Below are 27,202 nucleotides of genomic sequence, written 5' to 3'. Positions count from 1 at the left end.
TGTCTTTGATTTATTTTTGACTAAGATCATATTTCCTACAATATGTTTTGTTGCTCTCTTGTAATTGTATGTGGCTATTTGTGCTTATTTGATTTTAAACATTAAAGCAACAAGTGTAAAACAGGATGGCTTTAAATGTATGAATTAACTATAGGTGCTGGTCATTTTGTTCCTTCATGCATTCTGTGCTGCATTTTTAGTGGTTTTGTACCCTGTTGTTTTGGTAGGAAATGGAACCATCTACCACAGCATGTTTCATGGTGACTATGCATCAATTTGGACCCGTCATGGCGGCATTTCATACCTGCTTTGACGTCCAACAATGTAGTTTTCTATGTTCTGCTCATATAGCACTCTAAGGCTATATAACTTCAACAAATATCTACAGGCAAGTGGTAACTTGTAGTTATTTTGGTTTGAGTGGTCATGGTCTATCATATTTCCTAATAGTCAACTGGCCTAAGTAGAGAAAGATCCAAAATAAATAGAACTAAGGTGCATTTTGAGGATTTCTGAAAAATTATATGTGACATTTCAACTTTTTTATGACCATCTACATAATTTATGAAAATACTTCAAAGAAACAAAACACTCTGATTACAGTCTGAAATAGAAGTGCTAAGGTGAACTGGTGACTGGTATCAAGGAATACTAGATTTTAAAAACTATATTTTAAAATGTATTTCAGTTAAAATTTTGCTTTCAAAGAGGTGTAGATTAAGATCACATTTAAATTATGTGACTGTTATTTTTATTATGTAGTCGTATGAACAAAAATCTGACCAGAGATTAGATTTGACCATTTAACATAGAAATTATACACCAGCAAAAGTATCTGTAAATAATCAGAGAACGTTATTTATGGTAAATTATGACATGTCAAATAAGACTCCGGTGTATTTTTAATGTCCATGATACGTTTTATATGACGAATTTATTGTTTTGTGGATAATCCTGTGTACGAGTTGACCTGAATGCACCGCAGTGATGAAACAGTGTACAAGTAATGCTGTAGCGCAACTGGTGGGGAGGTATGGCAAGCCATAAATGCCAAATCTAGCGGGTTCGTGAATGGCACTTTTTCTACCAGCTATAGACAGACATTGGTTGCACGGCTGCATGATATAAAAAGTGGAGCTGAATGACAGAACGATGCGTTTTTCTTCTCACTTGTCAAAAAGGAAGCGTTCAAAATGCCATTTCCTGTTATAAAATATGTAATTCTGATGGCCTTTTCAGCAACATTTACAGTTATTGATTAAACAGTGATGTTTTATACATTTTCTTTACCAGACGGGTTGGTAGAGCCAATATTTGGCACAAATAATTATATGCAATGACAAGAGAAAAGTGTTAATATGGGTAAAGAAATTATGGAAAATATCCTCAGAAGGACGCATTAAAAACTCGTCATTCAGTAGCAGAACATTCTGGCAGGGTTTTCGTCAACTTTACAGAGTTCTGATATATTAAATGGTGATTTTTTACAAGCTCTAAAAAGCCTTTTTTTTTTAAAACGAGTCAAACCAAATACGAACATTAGCATGTAAAGTTTCGTGTACGCAAAAAATTGAAGCTGTGATTTGCACACAGGCTGCTCAAATGGAGGTTTTCCAAACACTGACTCATGTAAAAAGTGTTCTGTTTTTTTAGTGACTTTTACCAAAAACTGTCACAGTTTAGTAACAGGTATTTTTTTTTTTTTTTACACACGACTTCTTTACCAGACGGTTTAGAGGACGCTGCAGTGCTGTCTCATCTCAGATTGTCCCACCCTCCTGAACGCGGCATTAGATGAGCAGCTCATCACCAGCCGCCGTCAGTCAGTCAGGTGTGGCCGCCGCGGTGGGAAGCATTCCGACCGGAGAGAGCGCTGTTCCAGCGGGCTGTTCCAGCGGGCTCCACCGAGGCTAAAACTAGCGTCTGCCGCGGGGCCTGTTAACAATGAGTACCGAGTCCACCAGATGACCGAAGTAAGTGGTTTATTTTTTATTTTTTTTACCGCAGGAGCTCCAGAGTTTGTCCGGGGGAGTTGGAAGTTTCCTGACACGCCAGATTCAGGGCCCACTCCGTCATTCCTGGCTGGAAAAAAACAAACCTGGATATTTCTATCAGTTTCGACACACTCCAGCAAACTCCGCTTAACCCATTTACATAGATCTTTGTTATTCCTGCCGGACTGTCTCGCTGTTAACATTAGGCTGTAATTTGAAGGATTTCATACCGATCAGACGCGACCACCCACCGGTTCGTAGCTGAAACTTTTGACCGTTGGTCCAAACTGCAGTTTCACATCCAGAAAAGTCCGCAGTGACATGTTGGTAAATGGAGAACTAGTTCCACTACAAGTTTGGTTCAATTTCAGAGAAAGAAAACCATGCAGACATCAGAAATATGTAAATCTGCATTTTTAATCGTTTAATGTTCAGGGTTTCTCATTAAAACATTAAATTATTCTGTTAATGTTTGTTTATTTTAATGGACTGTAAGGAAACCAACCAGTTTAAAGAGCATTTAATGAATGAATAATTATTTCATATTTATGATGTGCTAATAATTAAATATTTAAATGTGAAATTCATTTAAGTGTGAAATTATGTTAAAACCAAATATATAATTATTTCTGAATTTTTTGGTTCCTGTGCTGCAGTGCTGGGGAAACAATTAAAAATCCAAATCTCATCATTTAGAGCCTGAAAATCTCTTGAAAGTATAAATAATCAACCTTTCCATTGTTTTATTTTCAAAGTGATAAGTACTTTTCTAACACAGTGTTGGGTCACACCCTATAAACCGGATATGCACTTCCATGTAAGGGCGATGACTTGGTCTGTGTCACAGAACTGTATCGAAATCTGTCACGGAAATCACAGAACAAACTCTTTTCTGGACAAATTAAAGACCTTTTTTCCAGGGTTATGTGGAAGGGATTTGTGGCCACAGAAAAAGTACGTAGTGAACACTTTTGCTTCATCGATGCAGAAAACCTGGGTGAACGTTTGTGGACACACAGAGAGGATGCAGCAAGAGGTCTGATGAAAATTAAAAAGAGAGATCATATTTCTCCTATTTTAGCTTCCCTTCATTGGCTCCCTGTTAAATCCAGAATATAATTTAAAATTCTCCTCTTCACATATAAAGCCCTTAATGATCTAACTCCATCATACATCAGAGATCTGATTGGTCCATATGTTCCTAACAGACCACTTCATTCTCAGACTGCAGGTTTACTGGTGGTTCTTAGAGTCTCTAGAAGTAGAATGGGAGGCAGATCTTTTAATTATCAGGCTCCTCTCCTGTGGAACCAGCTCCCAGTTTTAGTCCGTGAGGCAGACACCCTGTCTACTTTTAAGGCTAGGCTTAAAACTTTCCTTTTTGATAAAGCTTATAGTTAGAGTAGCTTAGGTTATCCTGAGCTATCTCTGTAGTTATGCTGCTATTAGTTTAGGCTGCTGGAGGACATAGTGACCACTTTCACCCTCATTGCTACATTCTCATACTACTCTCCAATTTTGCATTATTTGCTGTTATTTCAGTTAACTGTTTTTCTCTTTCTAAAAGCTACATCTGATCTGGCTCTGTGTTTAGCAGTGGCACCTTCCTAAATCAGCCAAGCTGCTGCTGTCAACCACTTAATGCTCAGCTTATACAGATGATACTCTTGGTTTTGTCTTTCAGTGTTTCATTCTGTCTCAACGAGACATAGCTACTAGCTGAGCTTCTGCTGTGATGCTCTCTTTCATCCTCTACACTTGAAAACTGGTTCAGAGTTTTTCTGCTTAGCTGTCTTTTTCTCTTAGATGAAGCCACTAAAGGAGCTACAATCATTAATGTTTCACCTTTCTTTCCCATAGAAAGTACTCCTGGATCAGTGGTTCTGTGTTCTTTTTCTGTCTCTGCTCTGTTCTCTCAAACCCCCAGTCGGTCGTGATTAATTGGAATGGATGTACGTGACTTGAAATCTGTATGGTTTGATTGAATTGCTTTGTGAAGTACCTTGAGACGACATGTGTTGTGTATTGGCGCTATATAAATAAAACCGAATTGAACTTTAATTGAATGTATTTCTCCTCACTCACCAAAACTGGTCTTGCCAATAACAACGTTGCTATCCGATTTAAGGGAAGAGGACACAATGCTGTTCATGCTATGACAAATAGCTCAAGCAGGGAGTCAACAGCCAGACCACAAAGCTAAAAAAGTGACTGTTGTGATGAGTTATTTTCAAGTAGAAAAATGTTTTCTTTATTTTGTTTAATATTTTATTTGTTCGTTCGTCGTCTTCCGCTTATCCAGGACCGGGTCGCGGGGGCAGCAGACTCAGCAGAGACACCCAGACGTCCCTCTCCCCAGACACCTCCTCCAGCTCCTCCAGGGGGAGCCCAAGGCGTTCCCAGGCCAGCCGAGAGACATAGTCCCTCCAGCGTGTCCTGGGCCGTCCCCTGGGCCTCCTCCCGGTGGGACGTGCCTGGAACACCTCCCGAGGAAGGCGTCCAGGAGGCATCCGGTATAGATGCCCGAGCCACCTCAACTGGCTCCTCTTGATGTGGAGGAGCAGCGGCTCTACTCCGAGCCCCTCCTAGATGGCCGAGCTCCTCCCCCTATCTCTAAGGGAGTGCCCGGCCACCCTACGGAGGAAGCTCATTTCAGCCGCTTGTATCCGTGATCTCGTTCTTTCGGTCATGACCCAAAGTTCATGGCCATAGGTGAGGGTAGGAACGTAGACCGACCAGTAAATTGAGAGCTTTGCTTTTCGACTCAGCTCTCTCTTCACCACAATGGACCGGCACAGCGCCCCCATTACTGCAGCAGCCGCACCGATCCGTCTGTCGATCTCCTGCTCCATTCTTCCCTCACTCGTGTACAAGACCCCGAGATACTTAAACTCCTCCACTTGAGGCAGGAACTCCCCTCCAACCTGAAGAGGACAAGCCACCCTTTTCCGGTCGAGTACCATGACCTCGGACTTGGAGGAGCTGATCCTCATCCCAGCCGCTTCACACTCGGCTGCGAACCGCCACAGCGCATGCTGTAGGTCTTGGCTATTTTATATGTTTAGTGCAAAATGTCTGCATTTGTCCACAGATCAGGGTAAAACACTAACCACTTTCTCCAATCAGTTCTTCATGTTTAGCCATCATAACTAGCTTCAACATCCAGTTTTTCTTTTTTTTTTTCACAGCATCTGAGCTAATTGAGTGTTTGACTGTGTCTGCTGTCTTCGTTTATAACAGTATCTTAACTTCAACACCCCGTGTCTAGTATTAGCTTAAAATGGATTGTAGGGCCACGTGACGTTGTGGGTAAACTTTGGCGTGACAGAAATGATCGTCTGAATATCTTTTTCACAGCTGCATTATTGTGGTGTAGTTAAACCTTAACAAGTAAAATGTGTACCGATTATTTGGAGAAAAGTGAGACTTGCACAGTTGCTACATGACTCACAAGTATAAAGTGTTATTTTAACGAAGAGGCAATAGGAGGGCCTTTGTCAGTCCACATGAGATTGATGCTGGTCAGAAGTGGAGCAAAAGTTGAGTTTATCTTAATGCTGCCAGAATTTTTATGTTTCTAATACAGTTTTTTGTTTTTTTTCACAAGTGGTTGTTCACTACTGTAAGTAACTACAGTAGGACTGGGCTCACCACACAGTGCTTTAAAACCATTCATGGGTTCCCAGTTTGTTAGGTCTCCGAGTCCTCTTGCTCCCTGGAGAAATATTCCTTTTATGAGTTCAGATTTTCAGCCTGAGACTCTGCAGTTACTGCTGTCCTTCGAGGCGACCATTGTGTCATGCATTTATATCAGAGTTCGCCTTTCCAAACTTTTTGGCAAATTTTGTCTGAGTTCTCGGTGGCCTTGTCCTCGTTTATTTTTGTTTAACTGATGCAACCGAAAAGGAAAACGTAAAAATGATTTAGTGTCTATGAAGTGCCACTGCTGCTTGTCAAATAGACCCGGACAATTGATTGGTTAACCTGCGTATTGAGTCCACTTCAGTGTCCGCTCAGCCCACTGACTCCAGTAAGGACAACAGATATATTAATGTCTTAATTTGCAGCCTGCAACCAAGAAATAGTCAAATAGTCAAATATTTTCAAATGCAGTTTTTTAAGTAAAATAGTTATTTTATTAACATATTTAATTCATTACATATTCAATAAAGTGTGTATTTTTAAAGTTTGATTAATGGATCATGGATATAATTAATGACTTCTAAAATTGCGGCACATTTGGACCTCCGAAAACAAACAGCCATATGTAAAAGTCTCTGTAAGGCTTTTATTTTAAACGTTTATTTAAACCTCCTGTGTGATTCTAGTTTTTGGTGAAGAAAGCCTCCTGATGCTCCGTCAGCCAGGGAAACGCTGCCAGAGTTCACTGATCTGCTGTAGTTGGAGATGGATCGTTTGCTGTTAGTTGAACCACGTTCAGTTAGTTTAGAGATATTAATTGGATGCACAGGTCCAATTAATATTCAATTACATAGTCATTACAAACACTGGCACTATAACCTGAATATGCATCTCGATATTGAAGAAAATCATTGCAAAGTTAATTTGTCAATAATTCAATTCAGAAAGTGAAACTCATGTTAAGAGTTAAACACAGAGGTTTATGTTTCAGTGACTTCTGTTTTTCAATGAATCTGGTTTACAGCTAATGAAAACTCAGCTTCTTAGAAGATTATAGCATTCAGCATATTACAGTATTTTATTCCACAAATGTTCTGTTCTGGCCTACATAATAACAGCGAGAACTACTGAGCTGGCAGTTGTCCAGCAGACAGTCACCTTTCACAAGGAGAGTAAGCCGCAGAAGGTCTTTGCTGAAGAGGCTTGCTGTTCAGAGCGCTCTAGCCCACAATATTAACGGAAAGTTGAACGAAAGGAAAAAGTGTTCAGGTAACGGGGATAATTGCAGCCTTGAGATGACTGTGAAACAAAGCCCATTCAAGGGTTTATAGGAGCTTCACCAGGCATGGGCTGCAGCTGTCATATTCCTGAACCAGAGACATCAGAAGCTTCTTACTTGGATTAAGGAGAAAAAGATCTGGATTGTTGCTCAGCAGTCCAAAGTCCTCTTCTCAGATGAAAGTAAAGTTTGCATTTCATTTGCAAGTCAAGGTCCCAGAGTCTGAGGCACAGAATCCACGTTTCTTGAAGTCCAGTTGAAGTTTCGACAGTCAGCGATGTCCAACCATGTCATCTGGTGGTTCTGGTGCACTGGGTTTTCTGAAGTCCGCAGTCAATGCAACCATCTACCAGGATTTTAGATCACTTCATGCTTCCTTCTGCTGGCAAGCTGTATGGAGAGGCTGATTTCATATACCAGCAGGACTTGGTACCGGCCCACACTGCCAAAGGTACCAAAAGCTGGTTCAATGACCACGGTGTTACTGTACCTGACTGGCCGGCAAACTCCCCTGCCTAGAACCCCATAGAAAATCTATGGACTGCTGTCAAGAGGAAGATGAGAGACATCAGAACCACCAGAACAATGCAGATGACCTGAAGGTCACTGTCAAAACAAGCTGGAATTCCCGAACACCTCAGCAGAGTTTTGTTTTCATTAAATTTAAGTCTTAGTTATTAAAAGTGCATGAAGAAATACTTGAAATATTTAACTGTGTATTCAGATTGTAAGTTTCACTTTTTATTTGAAATTACCAAAATAAACAGACTTTTCCTGTATCAATCTTTAATTTAATGAAATGCACCTGGAAGGAAAACATGGAGGCTAAAAACCTTCATTTTTGTCAACCAGAAGAAGAATTCTAACAATCTGATCAATGAGTTTTATACAGCAAACATTAGTCATCCCAAGGCACAAAATGGGTCCAGTTTAAGTTTTTCTCTTTTAGAAGATAGAATAAAGTGTATTATTGATATTTAATACTCATCTAAATGGAAAATATTTGTATTTTCCTGCCCTTGAGGTCTGTGCAGGAACCCTGAAAGCCATCTGTGCCCTGCCATCTTCTTGCTGGTTCCTAGATCAGAGTACGTGTTCCAGTTAGTCAGTGGGCTGAGAGTACGGGCAGAATGAGGAAGTTATATTTAGTGACTCAGCTGCTGCTTGAGAAGCAGCCTGGGAGGATAGGAGGGGCACAGGCAGCACACAGTCATTAAAAATGAACCAATAATCACATTGATCTGACTAAACTATTTTTCTCTCTCTCCTGTTTTTTTTTTTTAGGTTCTCTGCATCCTGCCTTAAAGAAGCGAGAGCTTTGTTCGTGTCTAGAAACAGGAAACGGAGTGACCTCAGCTCACCACAAGAGAAAGTGAAGTGAAATAAAGGGATTGATTGAAGGAACAGAAAGAGGAACGCCTCATTGTAGATGCTTTAAAGAAACGATGCTGGAGCAGTGATTTAAATTCATTACCAAGACTAGAAAATGCCTCAGTGATGGAGTAAGTGTGGATCCAGAATCCTGCTGTGACTCAAGTGGAAATCCTCTGCATGGATCTGTAACCTGACGTGGAAACATGCTGCCCGCCGCAGCTCCTGACCACGAATCTTAAACATTGCGGCGCTGCGGAAGTGATGTGAAACTTAAGCCAAGCGGAACAAGTGCAGCAGATTCTACTGGAAATGTCCCCACCCTGAAGCTGGTGACGTTCGGAGGTGGAAGTAAACACAAAGTGCATGTGCACCTGGAGAAGGCAAAGGTCACCTCCTCATATGAAACTGGTTTTACTGGGAAAGTCAATAAGAGGCCATTCAGATGGCAGGAAAAGACTACAATCATCTCTTTAAGCTGCTCATCATTGGAGACTCCAGTTAGTATGTTTTGACTGTTTTAAAACTCGTCTGCAAATGAAGTTTCTGTGGATGTGGAGCCACAAGGCTAAACGATTCATTTCTGGTCCCTTTCAGTGGCATTTACGTCAGAATCAGGTTAATTTCCCCCCAAAGCTGTTTAGTTTCTCCTGAAGTACAGAGTATGAGGGGAGCCCACAGACGGACACAGAATAGATGCATTATTAGATCGTCCCTGTGGTCTAAACCACCTACAACTAACCACAGCCCAACTAGCTGCAGCACCTGCAGCTGGTTGGGCTGAAGTTTTCATCATGAGGAGGAGGAATTTCCTGCTTTTTATGTTTCTAGACAAGCAAAGTTTATTTATGTCTTAATACAGTATAAAGTTCTGACCAGATCTGCATCTACTTCAGGTAAGATACTGATGATTCTGAACCGCTTCACAGAACCACGCTTGTTGGATAAATGTTGGATTATTCAGCAGCTGCTGATAAAATGATCTGGCAGAAGCTTTTAGTTAAATCCTGTTGGGGTTTTTTTCAGCTTGGAGCAGAAAATATTCAGAAAACGTCAAATCAATTATTTAAACTTTAATAAAACGTGCAGGTTAGTTTTTACATAAAGTACATTTATAGGTGCAGAAATGGCCTGTTTTTTATAGAGCTGTTATTGAAGCAGTGTTTAGATGTTGGTAATCTTAGACCAGCTATTTTCAGGCCAGCTGGAGGAGCAGCTTAGTCACAGTCAGTTGGTCCCTGCAGGAAATCATGTTGTCCAGACTCTGTTTCAGACTGCAGCTGACAGAATCCAGACAGAAACGAGGCTTCAGAAAGATCCTATAAATCTGGAAATGGTTTCAGTGTGATCAGAAAACTGTTGAGTCATTATCCTGACAAGCCTTCGTGTTTTACTGTCGGCATTTTCTAAAAACGACGTTTCTGAACAGTTCATTGTCGACAGTCTGTTACCTCAACATGTAAATGTAAGTAAATCAGAATATCATCAGAAAATTATTTATTTCAGTAATTTGGTCGAAGTAAAACCCGTATAGATTTATTACACACATAATTATATATTTCAAGCATTTCTGGCATTTTCATTATGGTGTACAGCTAATTAAAACCAAAAATTCAAATGTTATGGTCTGCAACAGTAATTCCTAAACTTCTACATACAAAACCACCTCCATAAACCTTACTAGTTCCAGTAAGAACTTTCTCCTCTTGGATCAAGAACTTGGTTACATTTGGTGTCATTTCTAGATCTGTTTGTGTCTGAAGTAGAGATCTGCTTTCATGAATAAATCATCTTTGGCTCTAGGTTCATTTTAGCTCTGTATCGCAGTTAATTTGATCATCTTTACCTCTTTAAATAACTAATCCCAACATTTGTTCAGACTACCATTGGTGGTACTTGTTAGACAGTTTCAGACGGGTCCAAACAATCATGCTGACTTGTCCAACAGACGGTCGTTGACCTGCTCCCCACGGAGGATAAGCAGGTCATTGCTAAAGAAACTGGCTGTTCACAAAGTTCTGTGTCCAAGCACGTTAATGGAAAGTTGAGTGGAAGGTAAAAGTGTGGCAGAAACTAACTAGTTTACTGGATTATTTAAATAAATTAACTTTTTGATGGTATTCTAATTGAGATGCATCTGTATCTACATTACTGTGTATATACAGGGGTTGGACAATGAAACTGAAACACCTGGTTTTAGACCACAATAATTTATTAGTATGGTGTAGGGCCTCCTTTTGTGGCCAATACAGCGTCAATTCGTCTTGGGAATGACATATACAAGTCCTGCACAGTGGTCAGAGGGATTTTAAGCCATTCTTCTTACAGGATAGTGGTCAGGTCACTACGTGATACTGGTGGAGGAAAACGTTTCCTGACTCGCTCCTCCAAAACACCCCAAAGTGGCTGAATAATATTTAGATCTGGTGACTGTGCAGGCCATGGGAGATGTTCAACTTCACTTTCATGTTTATCAAACCAATCTTTCACCAGTCTTGCTGTGTGTATTGGTGCATTGTCATCCTGATACACGGCACCACCTTCAGGATACAATGTTTGAACCATTGAATGCACATGGTCCTCAAGAATGGTTCGGTAGTCCTTGGCAGTGACGCGCCCATCTAGCACAAGTATTGGGCCAAGGGAATGCCATGATATGGCAGCCCAAACCATCACTGATCCACCCCCATGCTTCACTCTGGGCATGCAACAGTCTGGGTGGTACGCTTCTTTGGGGCTTCTCCACACCGTAACTCTCCTGGATGTGGGGAAAACAGTAAAGGTGGACTCATCAGAGAACAATACATGTTTCACATTGTCCACAGCCCAAGATTTGCGCTCCTTGCACCATTGAAACCGACGTTTGGCATTGGCATGAGTGACCAAAGGTTTGCTATAGCAGCCCGGCCGTGTATATTGACCGTGTGGAGCTCCTGATGGACAGTTCTGGTGGAAACAGGAGAGTTGAGGTGCACATTTAATTCTGCCATGATTTGGGCAGCCGTGGTTTTATGTTTTTTGGATACAATCCGGGTTAGCACCAGAACATCCCTTTCAGACAGCTTCCTCTTGCGTCCACAGTTAATCCTGTTGGATGTGGTTCGTCCTTCTTGGTGGTATGCTGACATTACCCTGGATACCGTGGCTCTTGATACATCACAAAGACTTGCTGTCTTGGTCACAGATGCGCCAGCAAGACGTGCACCAACAATTTGTCCTCTTTTGAACTCTGGTATGTCACCCATAATGTTGTGTGCATTTCAATATTTTGAGCAAAACTGTGCTCTTACCCTGCTAATTGAACCTTCACACTCTGCTCTTACTGGTGCAATGTGCAATCAATGAAGACTGGCTACCAGGCTGGTCCAATTTAGCCATGAAACCTCCCACACTAAAATGACAGGTGTTTCAGTTTCATTCTCCAACCCCTGTATGTGTGTGTATGTATATCTGATGTAAACTTTGGCTCCAGTTGTCTTTGTTTTATTTTTCTTGTCTCCTCCCACCTGGTTTCACTGGAAGCAGGCTGACGATGCCACCCTATCTGGTCTTTCTTGAGACCGGTTTTACAAACTTAGTAATCTGATCTCTGATCTGTTCCTCCCTCAGATGTGGGGAAAAGCAGCCTCCTCCTCCGCTTCGCAGACAACTCCTTCTCTGGTGAGCTGCTACAGCTTCTACTTTCTTTTTCAGCTCAGAAGTAGAGGCATTTGATCAAGTTCAGACATCTCATCTTCAGGGTTTGTTAGAGTTGTCCTAACATGTGTGAAGCTTTTTAGAGGGTGATGAATGGTTATGTAGAAAAACTGGAAATTAGACGTGCACGTAGAATCTGCTTGAACAGTTCTGGAACACACAGATCTACAGTGCTTCATATCTGGTCCTCATTTCTTTCCATTTCTTAACCTTCATTTTTTTTTTTGTGTGTTCTTGTGCCAAAAATCAACAGAAACATTGGTTCTGAATGTTCACCCGGTGCAAAACAAAACATTTAAAGAAATGAGAGTTGAATAAAAATTAAATTATAGTATTTATATGGGAGTACTTGTTTAGTTTAAAAAACATAAAAAAACTTGAAGGAAATAAAAAGCATGAAAATTAAAATTCACAACAAAATACAAAACCTGATCAAACTTTAGGGCGTTTGCATCAAAACAACCGAAGTTATTTCAAAATAAATCTCCAGTGACCCAGGAGGGTTAAAGTGGGATTGATCTGTAGTCCGCGAGGCTTTCTGGAGGTCTGCTGATCCTCTGACGGCTGGTTCTCAGTTTCAGTTTACCTGACGCCTCTCATGTCTATTGAGTTTGGCGCTTTGCTTTACTGATGAAAAAAATCATAAACTGTGATTTGTGACTACTTGCTAACTTCCTGCAGGCAGCTACATCACCACCATCGGGGTGGACTTTAAGATCCGAACGGTGGACATCGGCGCAGAGCGTGTGAAGCTGCAGATCTGGGACACGGCAGGGCAGGAAAGATTCAGAACCATCACCTCAACGTAACAAAGAGTCATTATTTTTTTCAGTTTTACTGCATGACCGAATGCACAGCCAGTCTGCAGAGTTGTCATGTTTATTCTGCATCTTTTGTGTCAACAGGTACTACAGGAACACCCACGGTGTAATCATTGTCTACGACGTAACAAACCCAGAGTCGTTTGTCAACGTGAAGAGGTGGTTGAACGAAATCTCTGATAACTGTGACACTGTCTGCAAGATCCTGGGTAGGTCAGCTGCAAGCTGGACCAAAAATACTTCAGCACTCTGCGAAGTGTGCACACCCCTAAGATTTTTCACAAACCACAAACCTTGAAAGTATTTCATTGCGCTTTTATGTGGTGCATTACTATGAAGAGGAAGGAAAATCAGCTTTCTCAATATTTTACACACAAAAATCTGAAAACTGTGATGTATATTTATGTTCAGCCCTCTAAACTCTGATGCCTGTTAATAATACTACCTTCAGAGGTCACATAATCAGTAAATAGCCTGAGTTTAATACAGTCTGAGTAGGAATCCTGCTGTTCTGTGAAGGCATCAGAGGTTTGTTGAAGAACATCACTGAACAAACAGCATCATGAAGGCCAAAGAACAAAGCAGATGTATAAAAGAAGGTTCTAGGTCAGATGACACCAGCACATCACCCTGAACAGTGCATCTTCATGATGACGCACGGTGTTGACAGCATCAGGTTTTGGGGATGCTTTTCTTCAGCAGGGACGGGGAAACTGGTCAAAGTAGAGGGGAAGATGGCTGAACGGAAAACCAACTTGATGATTGATGTTCCAGTGTTCTCCATTCAATATGACTTGAGGTACAGTTTTAGTGGGCAGAAAATGGCAACGCTAAATGTGCAAAGCTGGTTGAGACGAATCCTAAAGATCTGCAACTAAGGGCGGTTGAATATAAATGCATGCCACACTTTGCAGATTTTTATTCGTAAAAAGATTTGAAAATCTTTTTTTTTTTTTTGTTTGTTTCACAGCAATGAACCACTTTGTGTTGGTCTGTAACATAAAATACATTTAGGTTTGTGATTGTCATCTGACAAAAAGGAGAAGTTTGAGGGGTATATAACACAATTCTTATAACTAATATAACTAATTATTTAGCACCACTGCTTCTGAATTCACACATGTCCTAATCTGGATTGCAGCTATGTTAACATCCCTTAATGTCTTGTTGTACCATGCAGACATTCTGTCTGCTCTCAGGAAGATTCAATCACCTTGATATACCAAACGCTATAAGTGCCTATTAAGGAAGGAGAATCTGAACCATTTTCTAATTAATTCAGCTAATTATGACCACTCAAAAACTGCATGTGGAGCATTGAACTTTTATTATAAGATGGTAAGGTGATCATGAAGTATGGAGGGAAGAAAAAGTGACCTACTCCCACCTGATGAACTCGCATATGTACTTTTTACACCCTTCACCCCAATAACCATGTAATAAATGAAAAGGGGGCCTATCATGAACTATACATGTGTCATAAATGTATAAGGACTATGTTTTAACAAAATGCGCTTCATCTCTTTATTTATTGACCCACATAAACCATGTTTAGATAAGTGAACATTCATGATAAGCTAAGAAGAAACACAACAGCAGCTAAATTGTAAATGTGTTTGTTTGTTCACTTAATATGGCCGCTTTGGAACAAAAGGATTGAACCTATCAAAGGGATAAAAGATTTCTTTATGATGAGACAAATTTCTTGTGGAGTTACATTTTAAACTCTAGGCCAGCAGGGGGTCTACAGCAGAGCAAATTATTATTTTTTTTCAGTGTGCCTGTCTGTTTTTCCTCAGTGGGAAACAAGAACGACGACCCAGCCAAGAAGAAGGTGGACACCCAGGATGCAATGCGATTCGGGGAGTCGGTGGGTGTTCGTGTTTTCGAGACAAGTGCCAAAGAAAATATAAATGTAGAAGAGGTGAGAGATTTCCTCATCTTCTCACATGCTCCTGTAGAACATTTTACCCACTAATCAACTTGTTTGAGCTAAAATCACATTTTCTGTCTGTCAAACTCTGAATGGTTGGATGTTTTTGTCAGTTAGAGAAGGAGTTTAAACAAACAAACAAAATGTTTCCTAAAATCCTCCAAGTACTGGACTGAATATCTGTCGAAAGTCCAAAAAATGAATTTGTTGATAAAATGTTTTTTTTTAAAGTCTGAGCTTGGAATCAAACAAGCTAATGTTACTGCTTGTAATTGTTATGGCATGTAAGCAGCTCTTAGCATAGTGGTTCTGGCCCCACCCCATCTCAAGATGAGAAAAAATGGGTCGTGTATCATTTTAAAGGAAAATGGATAAAAATCAATATTGATCAATAAGGTATCCTAATTTACTGTTGCATATTAATTACTTAAAAATCACACAATGGGATTTTCTGAATATTTGTCTTTGATTTCATCACTCACAGTTGAAGAGTACCTATGATTAAAAATTAAAGACGTCAAGTGGGAAAACCTGCAAAATCAGCAGAGTATCAAATACTTCTTCTCCCTGCTGTAGCATAGCAGAAACTACTGTTAGCATTTCAGCTATTGGCAGCATATTGGCTAACATTGGCTACCTGTTAGCGTAATATTCTGCTGTCACTAGCAACACGCTATTGGTAGCATTTAGCATTATTAGCTAATGTGACTAGAACTGTCGCGTTAGCTACAATAGAAATTACTTGATTCTCTCACACTGGTGAAATTCAGGCGTACCAGCAGCAAGGTGAAAGGCAAATAGTGCAAAGGTAAAAAAAAAATATAAAAAGTAATAAAAAAAAAAAGTGACTACAATAATGTCCATAGTACAAACACTTGTGGTTTATGGGCCTCTGCTTCCTGCTAGTTCATGTAAAAATGTACTCTTTACTTTTGTTTTATCAGATGTTTATGGCTTTTACTCACATGGTGCTCCGAGCCAAGAAGCAATGTCAGGACAGAGCTCAAAGGGAACGGGAGCGCGAGAAAGACACTGTCAACATCAATGCCCAGAGAGACCGTGACCGCCGGAAGAGAGGGAAGAAATGCTGCTGAGACAGATAACAGATGGGACTGTTTTGGTCGTTATTCATGGTTTAACCTGAGGGATTTAGTCTGCAGCACTGACCACAAGTAGCGGCTCTGAGGACCTAAAGGAGCACTCTGGTGTTTTTAATGTTTTCTGGGCCCTCATGATGTGTATGTTTGTTTCTAAAAATTGCATTAAATGTTCCTGATAGATCTGTCTTCATCTTCATGCAGATGTTTGAGGAAATATGAGCTGAACATCCTTACCGCTGCATATCCCAATTCATTCAGAAATATTATGTTCCAAGTTAAAAGATAAAAACAGGAGACAGGTTGTGGGTTTTTTTGGGAGCATGATGGAGGACAAAACTGGACATGAAATGATCGGCTTTAATATCAATAAAGTCATTCTCAGTAATATATGAAGCTTTGACTTTCTCACCTGAAGCTGCATTAATGAAACTAAGCATCTTGTTTGAAGGTTTTTGGAGGTTTGCATCAAATTAGCTGATTTTAAAATTTAATGAGAGCTGAAGCTTTGGGAAATCTCTCCCCCTTCCAACACTAAATTCAGCATTAAATACTTCTGTGTGCAGATACGTTTTGACTAACAATCCTTAAAAAAGAACCATATTCTGTTGAAGTGATGCCTGCACAATCTTTCTGGTTTTCAGATCAGACTTGACACTCGTACTGTGATAATCTGAGTTTCCAGACATTTGGTCTGATTGTAACTGAAACGGGTAAAAACACCAGTCTGTTCCTTTAACTTCACTCCTGAACCTGTTACTTAAAAACAGAACAAATATCCTCCAAAAGGGAACAGTTTGTTACTAAACTAACTCTTTAGGGTGTGATGAGTTTAGTAATCTGCCATATTTCAGTGTACAGGATTAATCCCCAGTGAGTTTTATTTTTTAATGTTTGCTACCATGAATGTTTAAATCCAAATAAAGCAATAAATCTAGTAGTTTTTTCTGTATTCAACTGTGACTGAACTAAAAGATGTTCTTACAGAAATATTGTGTAAGACAGGTTAACACATTCTGCCTGGAATGATTTAAAAATTCATCCATTCGCTGGTGTTCGTGATGCCTCGAGTACAAAATAAACCATTTATAGATGCAACATTTTCTTTCAGATGATTCCTGAGAAATCAAGAGTAAACGCTGACTGGAGCCTTCTCTCTGTTCAGGGAAATCAGCAGACCTGAAAGGTCCAAATGTTGGCTGCACAATTATAACGATTTAATGAAGCAGAGTCAGACTTTTGGGAAAAATTGTTTGGTAAGGATCTGAAAATACAGTTCTGACATAAAATGTGCTTTCAATGCGTGAAGAGCTTAATCTGGAACAATGACTCAAAGCTCTTATTAAAAATATCAGAAATCCAAAGATGTTGTAATGAGCACGATGTTTAAACCTCCAAGGATGAAGAAAGGTCTCAGGTCTTCTGCAGCCTCCAACAGGTGTTCTTCCAGGCTTGTCTTATATTTAGCTCCATCCATCTTCAACTATCACCAACTTCCCTCTCCCTACGATAGAAAAGCAGTCCCACAGCATGCCGCCACCACTAAGTATCTTGAATACATCTTGGTGTCATCAGTCCATAGGCCAGTTTTGAGTGAACAACTGGATATCCTGTCAAACTCCCACCTGAGTTGTAGATCTCTGCAGCTCCTCTAGAGTGGATCTCTTGTATCTGGAATTTAGTTCTTTTGGTGATGACCTAGATCTCATTACCATAGATGAGGGATGAATGGAGGATTTAACACCAGATGAACTGAAGCAGCTTTTTAGACCGACAGATTCCTGTCAGACTGAAATGATCTCCCCCTCCTTGTCCCACTTCACGACTCAGACATCAGCAGCAGCTTCATAAACAGCATCAAGTTTTAAACTTCAGCAGCCAAAGAGTGAAACATGAAATTAATAATAGAATAACTCCGATCACAACATTTAACTCCTGCTGCTTTCATGTCACAGTAGAAAAATACCGACAACTCTTTTCCAGGCTGGAGACTTTTTATTTGATCATTTTTCTCTTACTAACTTCTGGCTCTTTTACACTCAGGCTCTCAGAGTCTGCAGTAAGCAGTTTTTTCAGTTCTGTAATTTTCTGGTTCACCCGAACCCACCGTCCTCCATCAGTTGGTTTTGGGCAGTCTGTAGACACCTGTGGACACGATCAGCTGGTGCTCTCTGACTTTCCTCTGGAGGAAGGCCTCCAGCTCGTTGATGTCCATCTCCGTGACGACGGGTCCCGTGGCGACGAACATCCGCAGCATGGAGTGGATGCGCTCCAGCGTCATGCTGTCCAGGTTGGTGAGCATGGCCTGGATGTAGGCCCAGAACAGCTGTGGGAACAACAAGAGTTGGTCTGTGAGAAGCAGCAGTTTGACTCAAGGTTCACATTTACAGCTTCCACTTTGTTGCTTTTTCCTTTCTTTACTTTAACATTTTAAAATGGCCTCGATCAAAGTTCTCCCAAAGTTTTTCTCTGGTCTGAGGCTGATTTTCCTCTCATTTTCAGTCCAGTTGTACCTGACCACAGACGCACTGATCGAACCTCTCTGGGCTGATACCAGGTCTGACTTGCCGATACAGATTTTGACCTTTTGACTATTTCAGATTTTCTTCTCTGAGGTCTATAAAACGCAAAGAGAACTTAAAAACAGCAGCAAGTTATCTGATGAAGGCAGACGTTTTGAATAATGAGAGTCCGGTTTTCCTCCCTGACTCTGTGGTGACCCGTTCTTGTGCAGAAATGCAGGGGAATCTGCAGACTTGGGGACCCTGAACTCAACCAATGACACTGTGGATCATCAGCGTTAATCAGGACACTGAAATGTTACAAAGAGATGCATCTGGTACAGCTCTGGATTAGTTTGTATCTTATCTTTCGGAGGCACTTCTGTGGCAAAAACCGAACTTTAAATCATCTTCCTTAACTCTCAAGCATGGAGTTCCACAAGGTTCTGTTATTTGCCCCGTTTCATTTGTGCTTCATTTGCTTCCATTTTATCATGTTAAGATTGTGTGTAGTGATATCATTGCTGGGCTAAAATGTATATGTTTAATGCTTTTAAACCTTTAGTGTATATCATACATTTTAGTGCTATAGAATTCTCAAATAATTTCTCATTTGTCCTTCAGATAGCTTGGTCCCCAGTTTGTTCATCATTAGGGACCGTTTTTCACACATTAAAACCTTCACTGAAGATTTGGGGCTAAAAACTGTTTTTTGTTTGCATCATACGCTACATTTCTAATGTTTGAGTAAAGTTCCCGTTCCATCTATATCTTGGATGTGTTCGCAGCATCATTTAGATACTTTCTTTGGGTGCTTTTCCTTTTTAATCAGTGATCTGTGTGATCCACAGTCAGGAACCCCTAACCAGTCAAAAGCCTGGGTCCAGTACAGCTGACCAGAAAAGCAGACTGTCCCTCCACAGGGTTCTCTCCAGGAATTTTTATGAGCATGTTGAAGCTGACATGATTTCAGAAAGCTTTACCATTAGCGGTCGCACAGGTTGAAAGGAAGCGGGAGCAGACTCAAGCCGACATAAAAACCACACGGTCGGAGGCCAGATGTCAGTTGAAGGGCCAGTACGCTCATAAACAATGAGCGTACTGGCCTAAATTTCAGCATAGCAGTGACAATATTCAGCATAGCGGCCCGCTATTCTACTGATGCTTCCAGCGCTGAAAGACGTTGAATCAAGGCTAGTTTGAAATCTTGGTTTTAACCCGTTTTCTCCTTTTCCCTCTAAGGTTAATGTTGGTATTTGAATCAGACTTGCCAACTCTTATTAAATGTCCGATATTTAATCAGGTTAGATAGTATTTTGAATGTTCTCTTCCAATTAGACATTTTCCATTTAATTAGTGTTTTAATGAATTAGTTGCTGTTTTGTGTTTAACCAGTAGATATTAGGTTGATTACTAACACATTTTCGTGATTAGCTGACTAGTGCTGATTCTAAATTAACCTTAAACTCTTAGAAACACACAGAAAGCTGTTGACTGTTCATCCTTCAGACATCCGAATGGTTTATAAACATTAAACTAGTTTCATGTTTTCTAATATAATAAAATTGATTTAAAACAAACTATTAAACCTCCTACAGCTGGACAGAAATGATCTTCCTAAATCCAGTAAAGGTTAAATAATTTCTCAGATGTTCTGCATCCTACAGAGGCAGAAACCCCGTGGGCAGACCTGCAGCTTCTCCTCTCTCTGCTCAGACTGGGTGGTGGTGTTGGAGTCCCTCTCCTCGTCGCTGTCGATCAGCATCATCCCTCTGTCCACCTTCTCCCTGGATGAGCCCATCTCCAACACGGAGTAGCGGCCAGCTGCCTCCTCCCTCAGAACGCCGTGCTGCTGCCACAGAGCCAGCTTCCTGTGCACCAGCTCCTTTGGGACGCCCAGCTTCAAGCTCAGTTCCTCCAGGGTCCACGAACCTTAAAGACGACAAGGATTAATAAGCTGCAGTCAGTTTTAGAAGAAGCAGCAGGAGGAAGTGATATCTGAAATGACATCTTAACGGGAAGGTCCGATTTTTAATAAGTAGGAAATTTCTGCTTAGTTTAGAGATGTGACAATGAGGAAGGACGGTGGTTAATTTGCAAAAGTTATATTAGATAAAGATTTAATTTTCCGCACCAGAAATTAAAATACATACATACTGATACTCAGAAAAATAACTTTGTTCACAGTAACTAGCAAACGTATTCCCATTCTCTCCACATTTGTATCATGTTACAACCATGAACTTCAGTGCATTTTATTGAGCTTTTATGTGGCAAACCAACACAAACTAGTGTAGTGAAAGGAGATCATACAGATAAATCTCAAAAGTGTGGCGTGCGTTTGTATTTAGCCCCTTCAGGACTTTGACTGGGCCATTCTAAAACAGGACTATGCTTTTATCCAAACCATTCTATTGTATTTCTGGCTGTATGTTCAGGGTGGTTCTCCTGCTGGAAGGTGAACCTTCACCCCAATCTCAAGTCTTCAGCCTCTAACAGGTTTCCTCCCAGGATTGTCCTGGATTTCACTCCATCTATCTTCCCATCAACTATGACCAGCTTCCCTGTCCCTGATGATGAAAAGCACACAGCATGATGCTGCCACCACCGTGTTGCACCAAGGAGATGGTGTGTTTATGGTGACTTGCAGAGGTGCAGCGTTTTTGTCTGAACAACAGCTTTCATCTCGCTACTTTCCTATAAAACCCTGGTTGGTGGATTAATTTATGTCCTGTTGACACTGCCTTCCTCCCTCCCTGTTGGTTGGAGTAAGGGGTAGTCAGGTTTAGCTGAAACCGGCTCAGTTATGGTTGAGGTGCAAACACACCCTCCATTTCTGCTACCTGTATGACCCCTCCAACGGTTATGGTCAATCTGACAGAGAGAGGTATCCCCAATCGTTGTGGTTTTTAGTATAACTATGGCCACCAGTGGGCTCTAGATGGACAAACTTGATCAGTTTATTATTTTACTTAGTACCCCTACACATAGCCCATTCTAAAATGGCCAAACTCACACTCAGTAGTTTAATCTAACCTCCCCAACAACCCTGCACCATTCCAGACCCTTTGTGAAGAGCCTTGAGACGACATGTGTTGTGAATTGGCGCCATATAAATAAAACTGAATTGAATTAAACTGTCCCACCTGAGCTGCAGATCTCTACTATTGGAGCTGAACTTTCTAAGTTTTTTGCCATCAACTAAAGCAGAAAATATTATGTCCACAGGGCCAATTTTTCTCTTGTTAAAGATTTTTTAATAGTATTCAGACTAGATGACAGAAAGCAAAATGTTCTTAAGTTGAGACTGAAACATGAAAGAGAAAATGAACCTAAAACTGTTTCTCCTCAGTTTAAATGTCAAGCTGCGGGCAGATGATTCTTTTTACACTCAGGTCAAACCCGAGCCTGAACTCAGAGACGTACTTTTCTCCTGGAAATGCACGATGATGGCGGCATGGATGGGGGACACTGTGAGGTTGGTGAGGGTTCGGTCCTCCAGCTCCACATCCAGAGTGACGGAGCCCAGGTGAGGCTTCCAGCTCAGCGTCCTCATGGCCTGAAATAACCGGGAACACAAAGAAAGCACCAGGGTCAGGAAACAAATCCTCTGTGGCTCCTCCGATTCTGTAGTAGATAAAAAAACTTAAATGATGTTGTTCCTCAAACTTTACATATCGCCAATTCACAACACATGTCGTCTCAAGGTACTTCATAATGTACTGATCTGGACTAAAACCAAGGGAAAAGAAGATGGGAAGAAAAATCTATGAAAGGGACGGTTCTGGATCAGGGGGTTCACACACAACTCCACCTTGAGCTTCTCGTAGCGGCGCGTGTAGGCCTCCATTGCCCGGCAGACGCAGGCAGGGAGCTCCAGCTTCTCCTCCTTCAGCGTGGGCCAGAACTCAGACGACAGGACGATGGCCGACAGAGCGAGTGGCGGCTGCTCGTCCTCACTCAGCTTCGACTCCTCCTCACGGATGTGGCTGTTGATCCTGCGAGAGTCCGCCATGTCCTGCACACCAACGCAGAGGGAGGATTTCACAGGTCTGAGTACATAAGCTCGCAAAAGTATTCATGCACCTTACAAACTTGTGACAGACCAAGGAGGACTTGAGGCTGGGGAACTGACCTTCAGCATGACTTCACAGTAATGCATGTGAGACTCTCCGAACCGCAGCTTGAGCAGCTCCACGTTCCTAATCTCCCTGAAAACAAACAGCAGTTCAGATGTTAGAGAGGAACCATCAGCTGGAGTTATCTGGAGGTTCCGCTGGGTCCGACCTGGCCGTGTTGTAGTTGAATTGGTGCAGCAGCCTGTCGGCCAGCACGGCTCTGTACTCGTCGATGAAGATGTCCTTGCTGCCGTAGATGCTGACCAGCAGGCTGATGATGTCGGACGAACGCCGCTTGGAACCTAGTTTATCTGGTAAATGACCTGAAGTTAGAGAAATTTGTCTCATTCTTCTGCAGTTAGGAATCGATGCATCCACTGACCGGGCATGGCGTCGGTCGGATCCGGAGCCCAGTCCTCAGGGTCGTTGCCTTCGTCGTCGCTGTCCTGCATCTCCAGAGTCACCGGGTCTCCCCTGGAGAGCTCGGAGGCCAGGTCGGTGCAGGCTTCGGCGTCTCCTGTCAGCCCAGCGACGATCTGCCTCACCGTGTCCTCCCGAGTCCTGGAACAACAATCAAAGAACCCGTAATTTCCAACATTAACTGAAAATCATTTAAAAATCGTCCTGTTAAAAATCCAAATCCAATTGATTTATTTAAAAAACAGCCAGTTTGCCCAAATAAAAGACAAAAGAGATAAAACCAAGACATAAAGCAGATACTAACTTGTTTTTCTGAATAACAGAGCTGGATTTAGCCAGAAAAACTGAAGCGTAGTTCAGCCTGTTTAACTCGGATCTGGGGGCACAAGACTGGACTCACCGGAGGTACTTTCGGATGGGCTGGCAGGCCACCTGCAGGATTACCATGGATGGGTCGAGCTCCCTCAGAGCTTTGATGGCCGAGATGTAAACTGTGAGGATGTCCGACGTGTGAACACCTGAAGGAGGCACAGATCCAGTCTGGTGAAGCTTTCATGCACGTTCACGAAGCTTTAAAATTTCCAGTTCGAGTGTTTCATCCTGTTTTAATTTCCGACTTTGGTTGGAAAAACAGTTTGGATTCGGGTTAAAGTTTGTAAAACAGAACTATGATAAACATATTCTGGATCTGCAGGTAAACTAAGGAGTTGCTTTGCCTGGAAACTGACCTGGGTGCAGCAGACGGCTTTCAAAGGCCGATTTTAATGAGGTGAGGAGCTGCTGACGCTGGTTGGTTCGTTCCAGACAAAACTTCAGATCCTCAATGGCAGGTTTGGATTCTGGGAAATCTGGGAGACAGAAAAAAATAAAAATGCTCAGAAATGAGAAGAAAAAAAGGTCACGCCCATCTGTACGTCTCTGTCCTCCTATCCGAGGTCAGGTGACGGAGGCTGCAAGGCGAGGATAGTTTGTGGGACCAAAAGAAGTGAGTTCTGTCTGCATTACGCCGGAGGACTGTTTTCCCCATCATCTCACTGATATTATGGACACTGGGCTGTAATGGGTTGTAGCCATATTGTTACACAGAAATATAAAGTTGTCATCAGCATAGATATTGTAAGAGATTGTTGTAGTACTCCCTAATCTGAGCTAAGGGTTCATTTAGATGTTGAATAAAAATGGCCCAAGAATGAAGCCTTGAGGTACCCCACATGTTCTTGGCTTAAATTCATAAATACCAAATGACACAAAGGTGTCCTGGTCTGCAAAATAATATCTGAAACAGAACCAGAACAGTCATCAGGATATTATGGTGAACTGCATCAAATGCAGAAGTGAGATCAAGCAAAATCAAGACAGAATCTAAAAATGCAACGCATGTAAAGAGTACGTCATTCATAACCTTTATCAATGTGGTCTCAGTGATGTGCTGTGGTTGAAAACCTGACTGGAAGGTTCTGAAGAGATTGTTCTCCAATCAGAAAGGAGTAATGGTCGTAGGAGAGATACTACTACTAAGAAATTCCAGGACGAACAAGGAAAAGCTCAGAAAAACGGATTTGCTTGAATCTGGCATTCAGCAGCAGAAACATTCCAACTTTAATAAAGTATGTTTCATTCATTTGGACTATTACTCACCCCTGATGATACTGAAGAGCTCCTCGATCCTCATGTTGACGTAGATCCTGCAGAAGAACTGGTGCATATGGCACCTCCACTGCTTCAGAACCGAGCTGGCAGGCTGGCTGCCTTGGATACTGGGAACATTGGCAGCTGGCGTGATTGCAGCATCTCCATCCCTCTTGCTGGCGAACACTTTGCCCAGCCATCCCAGAACCAGCTCCAACCACTGCTCCAACCACAGAAACGAACAGATTCAGAGCGAAAGGCTGGGACAAGAGGCAGAACCTGTTTGTGTAAAACTGTCTCACCTCCTGGAACTCTAGCAGAAAGGAGCGTTCGTACTCGCCCCGGCAGTGCTGCTCCATACGCTGCTCAATGAGTCTGTGCAGGATGGAGGTGACGGCCTCGGAGCTGACCCACTCCAGCAGCTGCAGCCTGGATCTACAGACACACAGAAAGAGATCATCAAACACCAGCAGGAACAAACTGCAGCATTTCATTCAGGAATCTGTTTTCTGATCTGCTCACAGAATGAGGCTGAAGTCCTGCAGCTGCTCCAGGGCCTCCTGACACCAACACCGCTGCACCAGGACTCCACAGCCTGGGCAGGCACCTCCGTCAGGGCCATCTGGAGCCTCGGACCCATCCTCTCCCCCCTCCTGATTCATGTAGACGGAGAAGGTCCTGCTATAAAATTCCAGCACTCGCTCCTGCAGGACAGCAGGCGGGGAGAAGAGCAGGAGAGCCCTGATGGTGGTGAATGCCCTCTCCTGGAGGGCCCTGGGGCCCGGACCAGACAGACCACCACGGCCCTCCTCCTGCCACACCCCCAGATTCTCCAAACCACCTGTGTGAGGACAGGAAATTTAAAGCTTAGAGCAAACTAAGGACAGTTCTAGATCCAGTGCTCCCTCTTCAGGAAGTCCGGCTTCTTGAAAGGAGAAAGAAGGGCTGGATTAGGAGATTTGGACAGGACTGTTTGTTCTACTTGCTCAGGAAAGGTTCCAGGCGGTCCAGCAGAGTCCTGAACGTGGTGAGTAAAACACTCGTTCTGTCGCGTTCTTCTAGTTCGTTCTCTGGTTGATTCAGCCCTGACCAGAATTCTGGAACCACTGAAGACGACAGACGCACCTGCAGAGTCTCCAGCAGCCAGACACCGAGCAGACGACTCAAACCATGATAGCCGAGCAGAGCCAGGGAGTCTAAGAGGTCCTGGTCCGACTGCGAACATCCTGGAGAAACCTACAGGTGGCCCGAAAGAGAGAAAACTCCATCAAAATATTCAGATGGGTTTTTTTTTTTCTGCTCATTCTGCATCTTTCTGCAGGAACGCGTCTTTAATCAGTATTTGGTCCAATCTGTTGCCTTGCAGTAACTAGGTGCATCCTGATAAATGACAGTATCATCATAAGTTCATACATTTTAATAATTCAATGAGCACCTGATACTGGTTGAAAGAAATCCATATTATTTGTTAACTATAGAAGAAAGGTCTAATTTTTTTTTACATTTTTCAGTTTGGAGATGATTGGAGAGGGTCTCATTGTGAACCTGTGAACATGCCAAAGAAATTATGCCATACGTTTTTGTGCTCCTGAACCATTCAGTTTAGGCAGGGTGCCCCCCCACCCCCATGGGCCAGAAATTAACTTCAGTAACTCAGGTCAAAAAGGGAAACTCTTATAAATTAATTCCACACAAGTCGATATATTCCAAGCCTTCATTTCTCTTGATGTTAATAGTTTTTCTTACAGATAATATAAATCCAAAATTCAGTTTCTTGGAAAATTATAATACTTCCATCAGTCCAATAAAAAATAATTTCTAGTACAGAAATAGGGGTCTAATGGAAGGTATGTCCATCTGTTCAGAATCTGCACTCAGTACTTGGTCTGGGCTCCTTTTGCATGAATTACTGCATCAATGCAACGTGGCATGGAGGAGCTCAGCCTGTGGTTCTACTGAGATGTTCAGGAAACCCAGGCCTTCTCTGATAGCAGCTTTCAGGTCATCTGCATTGTTGGTTGTCTTGACAACACGCCATAGATGTTCTGTGGGGTTCTGGTCCGGACGTTTCTGTTTTTATCTGCTCCACTCACCAAAGCTGCTGTGACTGATGCCCACGCATTGGCGACCTGCTGATCCGACCCGGTTCCAGACGTTTCCCCTGAGTCCAATTCCACCACCATTTCCTCCATTTTCGGACTCCCTTTTCACCAAAACCCGAACCAGTTGGTGTTAGCGGAACATTTAAGCTTCGGCTAGGTCTCAAACATCACAGGGCCGGTAAAAAAAAAACACGCATGGTCTCTTAGCTGGGTTTCTATTAACGTTTTCAATAATAACCTGTGATATTTACCTCAATTAATTAATTATAATTCTAAACAACTCCTTGTTTCACATGGCGGGTTTGCAATCTGCAATTCTTCTTCTAATAATTTACATACGGAACCGCTGAGTGCTGCCCCCTACTGTCATTATAGAGCACACGTTTGTCAAGTCATAAAAGACGTTTAAAAATGAACATAATCTTTCTTTTTAGCAGGATAACCTCCCAAAGGACACTGTCATTTCAATGGGTGAATTCCATCCTAATGCAGGTAGATGATATAATCAGTTATATTCACTCACACCATTCAAGTTGAAAGTTGAAATTGTGCTTCTCCCCTATAACTAATTGTGGAAACATACCAGCCAGTAGAAAAGG

The 27,202-nt window shown here is 42.0% G+C and overlaps 2 protein-coding genes across 2 annotated transcripts; one reads left to right on the top strand and one right to left on the bottom strand.

Moving 5' to 3' along the window:
* The first annotated feature begins 1,788 nt into the window (after window positions 1-1,788).
* On the top strand, window positions 1,789-16,773 carry LOC124862803 (ras-related protein Rab-35-like). Its single transcript, XM_047356933.1, has 7 exons — window positions 1,789-1,973; window positions 8,200-8,786; window positions 11,896-11,946; window positions 12,664-12,787; window positions 12,888-13,012; window positions 14,603-14,727; window positions 15,681-16,773. The coding sequence occupies exons 2-7, from the start codon at window positions 8,732-8,734 to the stop codon at window positions 15,828-15,830; spliced, it is 630 nt and encodes a 209-aa protein (XP_047212889.1). The 5' UTR covers window positions 1,789-1,973; window positions 8,200-8,731; the 3' UTR covers window positions 15,831-16,773.
* Window positions 16,774-17,808: 1,035 nt separating this feature from the next.
* On the bottom strand, window positions 17,809-26,936 carry LOC124862802 (anaphase-promoting complex subunit 2-like). The gene is made up of 14 exons (XM_047356932.1): window positions 26,595-26,936; window positions 25,488-25,737; window positions 25,024-25,342; window positions 24,804-24,936; window positions 24,511-24,721; window positions 23,601-23,720; window positions 23,273-23,390; window positions 22,835-23,013; window positions 22,622-22,763; window positions 22,470-22,545; window positions 22,149-22,352; window positions 21,761-21,893; window positions 20,025-20,266; window positions 17,809-18,159 (listed from the first exon to the last, which is right to left on the bottom strand). Exons 1-14 carry the CDS (start codon window positions 26,691-26,693, stop codon window positions 17,950-17,952), a joined length of 2,436 nt encoding a protein of 811 aa, XP_047212888.1. The 5' UTR covers window positions 26,694-26,936; the 3' UTR covers window positions 17,809-17,949.
* Between the last annotated feature and the right edge of the window lie 266 nt (window positions 26,937-27,202).

This window comes from Girardinichthys multiradiatus, chromosome X (assembly GCF_021462225.1).
Source record: "Girardinichthys multiradiatus isolate DD_20200921_A chromosome X, DD_fGirMul_XY1, whole genome shotgun sequence".
NCBI lineage: Eukaryota > Metazoa > Chordata > Actinopteri > Cyprinodontiformes > Goodeidae > Girardinichthys > Girardinichthys multiradiatus.
The sequence above is the reverse complement of the archived record's forward strand: the minus strand, read 5'-3'. Positions and strand labels throughout refer to the sequence as shown.